The sequence below is a fragment of the Bos indicus x Bos taurus genome, chromosome 7, assembly GCF_003369695.1.
Source record: "Bos indicus x Bos taurus breed Angus x Brahman F1 hybrid chromosome 7, Bos_hybrid_MaternalHap_v2.0, whole genome shotgun sequence".
Lineage (NCBI taxonomy): Eukaryota > Metazoa > Chordata > Mammalia > Artiodactyla > Bovidae > Bos > Bos indicus x Bos taurus.
The window spans coordinates 41,489,581-41,502,689 of NC_040082.1; the positions used below are offsets into that span (position 1 = coordinate 41,489,581).

The 13,109-nt window shown below is 44.4% G+C and overlaps 1 protein-coding gene across 1 annotated transcript in view; it reads left to right on the top strand.

The window, feature by feature from the left end:
- The window catches only part of ADAM19 (ADAM metallopeptidase domain 19), a 92,222-nt gene that overhangs the window by 1,204 nt on the left and 77,909 nt on the right, over positions 1 to 13,109 (top strand). Inside the window, exons 2-3 of the mRNA XM_027545819.1 lie at positions 2,003 to 2,088; positions 6,742 to 6,812. Coding sequence (XP_027401620.1) covers positions 2,003 to 2,088; positions 6,742 to 6,812 — 157 coding nt within the window. The remainder of the gene's footprint in view (positions 1 to 2,002; positions 2,089 to 6,741; positions 6,813 to 13,109) is intronic.

Genomic DNA, 13,109 nt, shown 5'->3' on the forward strand with positions numbered 1-13,109 from the left:
ACTGGGACAGATACAAAAGTGGTCAGTGCTCCATGGGACCAAACAACCATAATTCTTAGTTATCTGTCTATTACGCTGGAGTCATTTGCATCTCTACCAGACTGAAAGTTATAGTTAACACAGATCTTCGCAGAGTATGTAGCCTTTAATTACTAGTAAATAAAGGCAAACAAAGGTACATTTCCCTAGATAATTCACTAATCTGTGAAAAGGCCTGCTAACCAATGCTCCAAATGTGATATTGAAAGGACATCCTATTTGCTCTTTTTGCTTTATTTCCAAGGTTTGAACAGTTTTTCTTAAGTTGTACTGTATTTCTCCATTACTGAGCCTAGCTTTCCATAATTTTTGCAATCATAAAGATCATTTCATTCCTTTAAATGTTCTATTAAATATCATAATTCCTTTTTGTTGCAAAGAATCTAGATTTATCAGAGCCGCTAGAGCAGAAACTGTCTTTCTGATTCCCCAGTGAGTATCTGACATCTAGCATAGTGTTTAGCCTGTGGTTAGGCACTCAGAAAATGTGTAAATGAATGCACTGCTTCTCATTTTTACTAATATAATGACACTAATGTAGTCTAATGACTTTTTTTTAGGATATATTTTGACTGAGAATGCATCATATCAGTAATCTGAAATGGAAGTTAATTACTCATCATTGGGCCAGTGTAACAGAACAAATATGGCCATCTTCTATGTAACTCATTATATTCTATGCGATTCATGTGGTTAATTTAGAAAGAATAGATTTTTGGAGTCTTCACTTAGGACCTCAGAAGTTCTATAGATGTGGCCTATTCTTACCAGAGACTAATTTACTTAGGTCTTGAGCAATTACCACTTTATTAAGATTGTCTGCAACCAGTGTTTGAAGTCTGCCCTGCCTAGAACAAGTCTGTCCGCAAACAGATTTCAGTTCACCTTTTCTTCAAAAACAGGAAGCTTGTTACCTATCTCCCAGGGTTGTGCAGAGTACAGAGATCTGGGTGGTGAGAATTATTTGGAAAGTAGGAAGTGCTATGCAAATGCAGCCTTGCCCTTAGGAAGTTCAGGTTAAAGCAATGATGCTTTTGTGGACCGGGAAGCACTTTCACAATAACTCTCCCCATTAATGATGTGAGGTGGGCAGGTGGGTATCATTTTACAGATGAGAAAACTGAAGCACAATGTGAATAATACCCAGGGGCTTGCCCTCCTGATATACCCAGAACCCAAACACTTCATTCCTCTCCACTGAGGTCATTCTAGTCTGAGTTACCAGCAACTCTGACCAGGGCTCCCCCCGCAAGGCTCCATCCTTGCCTTCCCGCTTCTACTCTCACCCCTGCCTCTACAGCACTTCCACCCTTTCAGTCTCCACCCAACCTTCAGAAAGGTCTTTCACAAACTGAATACAGATCATGTTGCTCTGTGTCTAAACCCTCCAGTGCCTTCCAAGTCACAGGATTTATAATAAAATCCAGACACTTTCCATGCCCTCTGTGATAGCAGACCCCCTATCTGTCTTGCTGACCATATCTGCCAATTTCCCCTCTCATTTGCTCATTTCTGGCTACTTCTAACTTCTGCTTATTCCTTAAACAGGCCAAGCTGTTTCTGCTCTTGCTGATCCTTTTTCCTCGGATACTCTTAGACCCCTAGATCGTTGCATCTTCTTTCCGGTCCCTCAAGTCTCAATTAAGTGCTATCCTTGAAGATCATCCTAAAATAGGTACCCCCTCTTCAGTGTCTCTTTATTTTATGACCCTGTTGTACCACATGAGAATATTTGTGTCATCCTCTTCCCATCTCTAGAAAGTAAGCCAGTGAAGTATACACAGATCTACCACTCTATTATCAGCACCTGGCAGAGTGCCTGACCCATAGTAAGTGCCAAGAGCCTGGAATCCACAGGTCTCCTAACACCCCAATGTGGAGTCTTCCCTGTTGGCACTGCATGCCTGGCTTAGCTAGGGTACAGAGGTCTGGGATTCCAGTGACGTGTTTGCTGTATTGGCAGGAGGAAGTGGGGAAGGCAGCCCCCAGCTGCAGCATGAACTGATAATACCTCAGTGGAAGACTGCAGAAAGCCCCATGAGAGAAAAGGTAAGACTCAAAGCATCTCATTTTCACAGGCAGAAGCTAACAACTCTGTTCTGTGAGGCTTGGGGGTCACCTACTTAACTTTTCTGGAGGTGCTACTGGTTATCACCATTAGTTCTGTTTCTGGCCCACTCTGTCCTCTGTGTACTCCAGTTTTGGAAATCCTCAACGGGACTTTCCTTTACTGTGTGACAACCTACTATAACACTTCCAGATGCCAGTAGTTGAGGAAACGAAAATCCATGTTAATGCCGGCATAAGCTAAATGCAAGTATGTTTCACAAAAATCACTGACTCTCAATTGGGGTTGATTAAATGTCGTTAGTTTTTTTTGCTCTGCATAATATGTGGTTCACTTTATTGATGAGATGATATACTTGGAGAGAAAAATGACAATCCAAACTATTTTTAAAATAAGAGGCAGGGTAGGGCTTCCCAGGTGATTCAGTGGTAAAGAATCCACTTGCCAATGCAAGGAGACGTGAGCTTGATCCCTGCGTCGGGAAGATCCCCTGGAGGAGGAAATGGTAACCCACTCCAATATTCTTGCCTGGGAAATCCCATGGACAGAGCAGCCTGAGGGGCTTCAGTCCATGGGGTCGCAAAGAGTCGGACACGACCGAACAACTGAGCACACATGCAGGGACCTAGTACTGCCTTAAGTCTGTCTTAAAATCCAATAATCTTAAAATTCAGTAGGCTCCTTGGGCCACAACACCAGCAGAATGGATAGGCCTCATCGAGGGGATTGGGAATAAGACAGAAAACATTATCCCGTTCTTGCAGGAAGGACCTGTGCATCTAGGATAGTCTTTGGTTCTGGTTCTTATAGCTCAAGTGAGACAGGAAAGAACTAGAAAGGAAGATGTGTTTGCTGTGAGCCAATAACCAGCTATCGGACCTTTCACTTTCTGAGCGCAGTTTTCTCATTTAAAAAATAGAGCTTAGAGGGGATAAGAAGGAAGAGGACTGGAGAGGAGGGGTGCTTAATAAGAGTGCTTTGGGTTCAAATGGTCAGTGATTTATTGGGCAACATATAACAGCAAGATTATAGTAGGAGAGAGAGGAGAGAGCAGTGTCAGGAAAGATTTCAGACTTCGAAGTCCTTGAGTCTGGAAAGGTAAACGGAGAGTAGAAATGCCCAGAATCTGTGAAATTATGGCTGGAGGAATGCAGACATGTCCAAAAAGTGCTTCAATTTGGAGGAAACTTACAGCAAAAATATTAGGACAAATGAAAGCAAATAATATTTTATCCTAAAGATAATAAATGCATGGAGTTCATTTCATCCAAAACTAGGAGAGACTGAAAATAGCTTCAGGAAAAGTCTAGACAAATTAATGGATGGACATCCTAGGGCAGGTTATTTTTAAAAATTAAGATCTTGGATATCCCAGCCTATCCATTATTGTCCGAGGAATGGATCTGATACTTTTATAGATGCCTCTCTGTTCTCTCCAGATGTGGGATGCCGGGCATCCTCAGGAAGGGCCTGAGAAACAAAGTGGAGCTCAGATCCTGTCTTTGTTCCCAGCCATTGTCTGCCTAGGATCTGCCCAGGTCATTGTCCTTTGTAGGACTAGCCTGGCACCGTAAATATTTGTTGAACAAATGAATGAATGTCAGAGGGAGAGGAGAGGTAGGTCTCAGTCGGGCATCTTATTCTCATTCACGTAATTACTTCATTTAGCAAATGTTAGTTGAACACTACATACTAAATATACATATACTATGTCTTAAGGGGAATGTAGACATGTAGTATAGATTTCCAATACCCTGTACAGCTGAAGATCTATTTAATCTACCTCAAAAGAGAAAGGCATTTAAAACCCTGCCCTGGGGAAGTATAAACAGTGGGTCAACTCCCTTCACTTCCTAGGAAAGGTGATGTCCCCCCTTCCTAGCACAGAGTAGAGTTGCAAAAGAAAAGTCTGAGTAAATCTGGACAGGGAAGCTACATGAATCTTTGTAGTGCTGTTTCATTGTTTTGGTTGAAACATCTCCTGGAAACAGGAACATCATATTAAATATCAGTGTCTGAGCATCTTCCAGACTAGAGAGCAATAGTTTTGGATTAGCCACTTAAGTATTCATACTCAGGCTGCAACTTGTATCTCTTTTGGGGAGAAGTGACAGTGGTTTGATTTGTGTCAACTTTCCTTCTTTGTGTGTGGACTCTAGGCCACCTTCCTCTTGGAAAAGGGAATAGATACAGCTCTATTGCTGTGTGTGTTTTCCTCAAGTGCCCACTTGGGACTGTGTCCCTGATGCTTAATGTGATTGGGCAGGGCCCTTGGTCCATAACTCCCCAGAGTAAAGCAACAAACCAGAAATAGGTATGGGTAGAGCTGAATCCGGGCATCAGAAAATAGAGAAGTGAATTTCTTTTTTTTTCTTTTTTTTTGAGAAGTGAATTTCTTAGTGCAAGTTTTTGCATAAACATCCCTGTCGCTTCCTCTTCCCGTGTTTTTGACATGTCCCTTAAGAGAAGTGAGTAGGATAAATTTGCAAAACAAAGCAAAGGACAGGGTTGCACAAGCATCCGAGATCACAATGTTCGGACCACATCAGAGCCCTTGGTGGCCAAAAGCCTCAGGGATGCCCAGGACCCTAATGGGAAATGGGGTTTGAAGCTGATAAGAAGAGAAATGTGCTTAGAAGAGGCAGGCCCCCCCAGAGGTGGCAAAGCAGGTGACGTACTTGCTCCTACATGCCAAAACTAAGTTTTGAGGCTGACCTTAAAAGGGATAGAGGCTTTCCTCTAGCAAGAGCTTCATGTGAATTGAAAGAGACTTCACGAGTTTATCAGTTCCTTGGTCCCAAATTGGAGAATGTGCATCTAAAACACCCGAAGAATCGATCCTTTTAAAAATGTTTAAATACGTAAATACCCTGTTTTAATTAAATAATTTCTGCCTTTAAGAAAAGTTCAGCTGTGCTAAATTGAACTTTTGTTAAAGCATGAAAGTTTATGGTGACTTGGATTTCTAATGTCTTTGAAATTTTGCACAGTAATTAGATAAAAGGAGATTAAAAGTCCATTTCTGAAAATAAGGCCATTATAAAAACATGGGAAAGTGCACAAAATAAAATTAAATTGAATTATGATCTCACTGAGCTTCTCTGGTGGCTCAGTAGTAAAGAACCCAACCTGCAGGAGATGCAGGTTCAATCCCTTGGTCGGGAAGATCCCCTGGAGAAGGAAATGTCAACCCACTCCAGTATTCTTGCCTGGAAAATCCTATGGACAAAGGAGCCTGGTGGGCTACAGTCCATGGGGTTGCAGAAGAGTAGGACATGACTGAGTGACTAAATAGCAACAAATAACTCACTAACGAGAAGCAACTATGGTAACCTTTTGGTTTATTTCTACTTTTGTCCCTTTATAAAAATATGTATGAATAAAGCATACAGTGTTATGTTTTAAACCTTTGTGCTTAATCGTTATCATGTGTACTTTCTTGATAATCTAAAAATGATTGAAAGCCATAATTTTGAATGGCTGTCTAATGTTTTGTCATATGAATGGATTATTGGTTATTTAACCATTCTCCTACATTTGGATTATTTGGATTCTGTTTCATTAGTTATTATTGTAAGTAATGAGCATCCTTGTGTATAAACCATTGCCTGTGTTTCCATTTGTTCCCTTCAGATAGAATCTTCTATAGGGTTTCAGGGTCTAAACATTTTTAAACTCTTGGTTCATACTGTCAGATTATTTTCTGGTGAGCAGGTATCAGTTTAAATTCTCATAGGTAGGGTGTGAGAGTGCCCATTCTATAGTATACTCTGCTGCATTGGGATTTATGTTTCTGTTTTTTTTTTAATCTTTGTTGCTTTGATTTTTTAAAAGATATCTTAAAAAAATACTTTTGGGTGGGGGGCAGTTACCCGTGATGCTGAACATGTTTTTAATGCTTATTGACCATTTGTATGATACCTTAAATGGTCTATTCTGGGTATCTAGCTACTTTGGCTCTTAGTAAATTTTTTGTGTAAAATGTATCTTTTGGACCTTTAAATCCTTACTTGGAGGTTCTTCCAGTTGTCTCCTCTGAGAGGATTGAGGGGTATCCAAACTGAGAGCCACTGTAAAATGAGTCCATGATGAAGAGGCTTTCCCTGGTATCTTAAGTAGCAGTCAACATGTAACAGGGGCTTCCTGTGTGCCAAGCACTATAATAAATTCTTACGTTTACTTTGTCACTTAGTCCTTACAATATTCCCACAAAGTTGACTATTACTTCTGTTTTACAAATGAAGCTGAGCTGTAGGGAGGTTCAGTAGCATGTCTGATTCCACGGCTGTAGTGTTGAAACCTACACTTGATCTCAGATCTGACTCCACTCAAATTTGCTGTCCAGAATCGCCTGTCTTAGGGTTTGCCTTTACCAGGCCTGCATGCAGGCACTTACACCACATTTAGGCTTGGAGTTTCTTTCCTTTGTCTTTGAGGAGAAGGCAGATGGGGGAGAGAAGTGGGTCCTTCTGGGACTGAAGTTATTTCACATTTGGGCTGCAAAGGCAGTTGACCCTTTCTCATTCACTTCCTGTGGCTCCATCCATGTCAGAGCTCTGGCTGGATCCTCTGCCTCCTCCCTGGGAGCCTCGGCCTCCTTTTCGGAACTGACATTCTTTCGTTGTTTCTTTTAGCATCCACTCAAAGCGGAGCTCAGGGTGATGGCTGAGGGGCGAGAGCTGATCCTGGACCTGGAGAAGAATGAGTAAGTGGACTTCTCCTTTGTCTAAAATGAGACAACCCACTTGTGTGTCAGCGCCGGACGCAGGTGCCACTGGCTTGGAAGGAAGTAGTTAATGAAGTGACCCAGGCTGTCAACCTGTAGTTCATTTATTGGGAGCATTTTTGCAAAGCCTGCACTTCCACCATCTCTTGACTTGCTGTGAAATTACTGGACTGTTTACCGTCTTCCTTAAATTTCCTCAAGCTGGGGAAATTTTTGGGGCCTCTTAGGGTTCACTGTCTGTGTGTGTGTGTGAGAGAGAGAGAAACAGAGAGACACGAAGGAAGGGATGGGCTGGAGGACTTGGGCAGCTGTCTTACTCGCTCCAGCACAGTGCATGGCAGGAAGTGAAGGAGATGAGAGGAAAGCAGCAGAGAGGAGAGAGGCGAGGTGGGGTGTTTGGGGATTTGACGCTCAAACCCTGACTGCTCCTTCTCTTCTGGGTCAGCTACATCTGAGCTTCTGCCAATAAGGGCATGGTCAGCAGTCTCCTGGCTTCATCAGCCTGGTTCTTCCATATCCCCAACCTCATTTGTCTTGGGTGGCTGCCTCGCTCAGAAATATTTCCACATTGATTTGCTGTCAAGCACAGTTGTATCTTGATTGATGTTATTGAGCAGGTAAATAGACATAAGGCATGGCTGCATGTGTTGCCCATTTTTTGACCAATCCCAGTCTGTTTTGGGCACTGGAGAGCTTTCCTTACTTGGCCAGGGCCCTCTGAAGGCTTCTGCTGTCTCCTCATCAACAGTCCTGCTTACATTCTGCCACACAGACCTTGCAGATAAGGCTGCATGGCTCAGCGAACTGCCTGTCTCCTCTTGGCAGCCTGTGGAGTCCCCTGGAAGCAGATGAGTAATCACACACATCACTGCCAAGAAAGGGATAGATAGGGACCTTCCCATATCCAGAAGGATGGGAATGACTGCTCAGCTTGGGTGGAAAGCAAGAATATAAATTATTCCAAATTTGGGCTTTTTGGACACTTGCGGAGGAGGATGCGTGGTGTTGGAAGTGCATTATAAGCATGACTTGAGCAGTGTGTGCAGTGCTCATCCGTGTCTTTCCTTTGCCTCCAGGATGCGGTGGCCTTTAGGAAGCCAGAAAAATGGGCATCTCAGTCATTTTTGCTGCTTTCCTCCTTGGAGTGAAAGCAGTCCTTTCCTCGTGCCTTCGTCCTGAAGTAAAACCGGCCCAGGAATGTGTTCTCTCTGTTCCACTTCCCTGGAATAGACCTGGCTGGCTGTGTTTGCCGAGAGCGTAGGCCCTGTCTGCCTGGGATTTCTCCTTGCATTGTCTTCCTCTGGTCTTGCAGGGAAGTCTCTCAGAGGGTGTGTTCTTAGTCTCTCTCAGGTCCTATTTCAGTTTCGTACAGTCCCAGCCCTCTAGCTCTAAACTAAAGGTTTCCTATTGCTACCTCCATCTCAGCCGTCCTCTCCTGCCTCCATTTAGAGTATGTGACTCCTCAGCTTCCTCTGAGCTGCCCATGTGATGGGGTTGGTGTCATGGACAAACTCTTGGGAGTTGGATTGGCCAGGCAAGGACCCCGAGACTCATCCTTCCCTCGTATTTTGTAATCTTTATAAGAGGTCATAGGAAGTTAGGGCACAAAAGTGCCTTGGAAAACACTGAGTGCAGCGGTCGTGTGCGTGGAAGCAGAAACTTCAGCTCAGAGAAGGAAAGGAACTTGTCTAAGGCCACACAGCAAGTAAAGGGGAGAGATGAGATAAGGATCATTTGGGTCACAGAAACCCAGATTCGGCTTACTAGCTGATTAACCCGGGGACACATTGCTGGGTCTTTTGGAGTCTCAGTGTCCTTACTTATAAAATGAGGATAGTAACACCGGCCTCATAAGCGTGGCTATGAGGGCTAAATGCAGTGATGTACACAAAGTGCTTACAGAACACACAGTAGATAATTGACTACTAGTGTGTTTTTTTTTTTTTTTTTTTTACCATCCCATTCTGAGGTTCCAGAGGAGAGCCCGGAAATGTGGTTCAGTTGTCTGCTGCCGGGAGCAGCTCTCTTGTTTCCCAGTGATCAGCAGTGGGCTGGATATGGTTCCTGGCCTCTTCCAATTGGCAGAAGGCAGGAGGTCTGACAAAAATGGAAGCAGCAGAGCCAAGCAATATGACCTCACCAGGTATCCCTAGGGAAGGCTTCCTGCTATTTTCGTCTAAACTGGGCTTTTTGTTTTTGGACATGTGTTAGCAAGCGGAACTCCAACTGCACACGACTTCCTAGTGTGTTTACTTCCCAAAGCCCTTTCATTCATGGTGCGTGCGAGCCTGGATTCAAAACAGATTGGGGGGGGTGGGGAGGGGTTTGGAGGAGGTGCGGCTTTTCTGATTTTCAAATCTTATTAAAAAAATGGTAAACTTTTTATCATCCTGTGATATTTGAGGGGAAACGCGGCCCCGTGCTAAGGGATCCTCATGCTCTGATTCTTAATATCCTCAATTGATTCATTCATCTTCCTCATCTCGGATACATCTATAGCATTCTAGGCACCAGAGCAGGTAGTGCAGATCCAGCTGTTGGTAAAATAGGTCTACCTTCTTGGAGCTTGTATTCCAGTAGGGGTGAGCAATAAATAAACAAGCAAATGGTGACAACTGCTATGGAGGAAACAACGAAGCATTAGGGCTCTGAAGAGGGAGCGAGGTGCTGTTTGGAACGGCAGCCAGAGCCAACCTTGGTGGTGAATTGATATTTGAGTCCAGACCTGAAGGAGCTGAGGAAGTGAGCCACATGAACAGCAGGGAGATGACGGTTCCAAGGAGCAGGAACAGCTGCCGAGTTCAAAAACGCTACTAGACTATGAAGGTTTCCCTTCCCAACCACATTCCCCCACATGTTAGATTCTCAGGCCTAGACTATGAAGGTTTCCCTTCCCAACCACATTCCCCCACATGTTAGATTCTCAGGCCTCCCAGGAGCAGTGGACAAGGACTCCTGGAACTGTGAGGGCAGGGAGAGGACATTTCTCATTTCTTTCTCATCATCCCGAGGTGTCTGGCCTTCTCTCATTTAATCAAAGCCCAAGTGCTAATGCGTGGCCCAAAATAGCTGTGAGCCAGCCTTTAATGGAATTCACACGTGGAGAGATTGCCAACAATGGTGAGGATGCAGGAGTGTGGGGCTTGGGCCAGGAACCAGGATAGCAAATGGGTCTTCAGCTCAGGCAGCAGACGCCCCAAGGTGCCTCAGTTCCATAGCGTGGCCGGCGGCAGCCTTTTTCCACTGTGAAGCCGCTCAGGATAAACGGCCGACATTCCCACGGGGGACACACACCCTTTCTCCTACAGATTGCAGGTGGAAAAGAGTGACATCACAAGGATAATCTGAATGTGGCTTCCATGTGGGATCCTGACCCTGCCACTTACTAACTGTATGTCCTTTTCAAGCCTCAGTTTCCTTATCTGGGATATAATATATCTGAGTTCCACACTTAGAGCCATGGGGAGGACAAAATGAGATAGGGGCCAGCGTAGTGCCTGACTTGTACTCTGTATACCCTGTAGGAGGCAGCTGCTATTTTTTTCTTGCTTGTGGTTTTTTAATTGCAAAAGCAATGCATACTCATTGTGAAACTTGTAGCAATACCAAAGTATAATGAGTAAAAGAATGAAAGCCTCCTGCCCACAGGGCCCACCATGGACCTGTTCTCTGTGAGTGAGAGCATGCACATAGATACGCACGGGCACAGTCACACAGAAGCACAGCCAGGCTGCTACTTTTGTGATGACTCAAGAGCAGAAATGAGACTGTACTGTACATATTGCTCCACACTTATCTTTACAGACTCAACTGAAGTGATGAAGGTAGTATTCTGCTCTAATAAAATATATGTTCCATTTTGTTGTTCAGTTGCTCAATCGTGTCCGACTCTGTGACCCTGTGGACTGCAGCACTCCAGGCTTCCTGTCCTTCACAGTCTCCCAGGGTTCGCTCAAACTCATGTCCATTGAGTCAGTGATGCCATCCAACTATCTCATCCTCTGTCGCCCCCTTTTCCTGCCCTCAATCTTTCCCAGCATCATTGTCTTTTCCAGTGAGTCGGCTCTTTGCATCAGATGGCCAAAGTATTGGAGCTTCAATTTCAGCATATGTTCCCTACTGCTGCTGCTGCTAAGTCGCTTCAGTCGTGTCTGACTCTGTGCGACCCCATAGGCGGCAGCCCACCAGGCTCCCCCGTCCCTGGGATTCTCCAGGCAAGAACACTGGAGTGGGTTGCCATTTCCTTCTCCAGTGCATGAAAGTGAAAAGTGAAAGCGAAGTCGCTCAGTCGTGTCCGACTCTACGCAACCCCAAGGACTGCAGCCTACCGGGCTCCTCCGACCATGGGATTTTCCAGGCAAGAGTACTGGAGTGGGTTGCCATCGCCTTCTCCTAGTTTTATGTTTATTCACACCTATACTGATCATTTGCAAATGTTGGTGCATAGCTGTGGTTAGCAGAACCTGACTTGTGACTGGGACTCTGTGGAACAGTGGACAGAGTACTGAGCTCAGAGACAGGTGATACAGAATTGGTCAGCAAGCCAGTTGGCCCTGCTGGGCTTCCACCTTCTCATCTGTTGTATGGGGTTTTTGTCCCATTTAGGCTCTACGAGCCTTTCCTGCACTACCTGTTTAAAGGACACTGCATAAGTGGAAAATGAAAAAGAAGTCCCTGCCTCAGGGCATTTGCTCCCCAGTTCTGGAGACATTCCTGGAAAGAGGGGGCAGTGAGATAAAGGCAAATACCCCCAAAACCACAGAAGCTGAGGATGAACTGCTAACTCAGGACCCATTGTTTAAGCAACATAAACACAAGGAAGAAAATTACAGGGAAGAAATTACAGGCTGCTATTTTCATAACCCACAATTTTGAGGCATAAATCCATAATATTTGTCTTCCGTGTAATTTCCCCCAGACACTGAGGACTGCCTCATCAATCCAGAAACCATACTGGACAACAGCTTGTTTGCTGAAATCAAATGGAGTCTTTCTTCACTGTAGGCATCTGGACATCTGGATGCCTCCAGGAAGATATAGGCCCTGACTCTCTCCCTTCTCACTTTTTCCCCAAAGGAGGGCACACTGAACTGTTGAACCTGCTCGCAGGATGCTCAAGGTCATCTTCAAAAGCAGATAAGCAGCCCAACCAGTGGGCGCTATGCCTAGAGGACCTTCGGCCACCTACTTCTCTCTGCTCATCCCTTAAACACGTTCTGGAACTGTCATCTCTTCATCAGACTTCCTCCCTTCAGTCTAAATGATGCTAAGATTTAGATTTTGGCTTGGGAAAGGGAGAGATCCCTTGGTCTCACCACAGCCCTGTTAGCGAAAGAGAAACAGAGTTTGAACAAGCCTGACTTATAAGAGTGGATATTTGTTGTCTTTTGTGTGTATATCTACCTCCAGACCTCAAGGGGAATAGTAATTGTCAAGGCAGAATTTAGGTATTTGGAGGTTTACTGGTTATTGTACCTACTACTACTTCTGACTTTCATCTCTCCTTGTATCTCTAACTTCTTTTCAGTTCCTCGGAGATATCTTAGGGATGGAGACTTTTTGTTATCCTGGAAATCAAGCTGCAGCCTGGAAAATGAATAGCTGTTCACTGCTAATGGAGTGATCCAGCTCCTTGTCTCTTTTTCTTCAACCCTATTTGAGTTGTATTTAATACTGGAGAACCCAAGAAGGGGAGAAAGGCAGAAGAGGAGTTTTCTCAGCAATAGGTTGGGTGGGTTAGTCACCACTGCTTACCATTGCACTTCTCTTCCAAGGAGGCCTGGTGGTAATACTGATACATAGTTGATCTGGAGCAAAACTCTGCATACCAGCCAGACCACGGACCTCTTCCCGGCTCCCTGCTTCCTTGTGGGTGAGGAATAGAGTTTAACATCTTATCTAGGATAAAGGACAGCTCTCTTTGACCTTCTCTTGTCAGGAGCTTCATTTATTGTTGGCAGAATTCAATTTCCTGGATCAAAGAGAAGCTTAAGAAAGGCTTAGGCATATCCCAGCACTCTCGGTAAACCATGCTTCACTGAAGTGCATTTAAATGAGTCACAGACATATGGCTTACATTTCACTTAAAATACACATGGCTTAAGAAATTGGAGGATATCGTTCTTTAACCAAGTATTTGGCAGATCCAAAGTATTCAAAATGTTTTTCCAAACTCAGCATACAGCTGGGCTCCCCATTCCCTGCAGCTGAGATCCTATAATTCCGTTAGACCAGTGCTGAGGAAACCGTTAGATAGATGGGTGGGGACATCAGAAT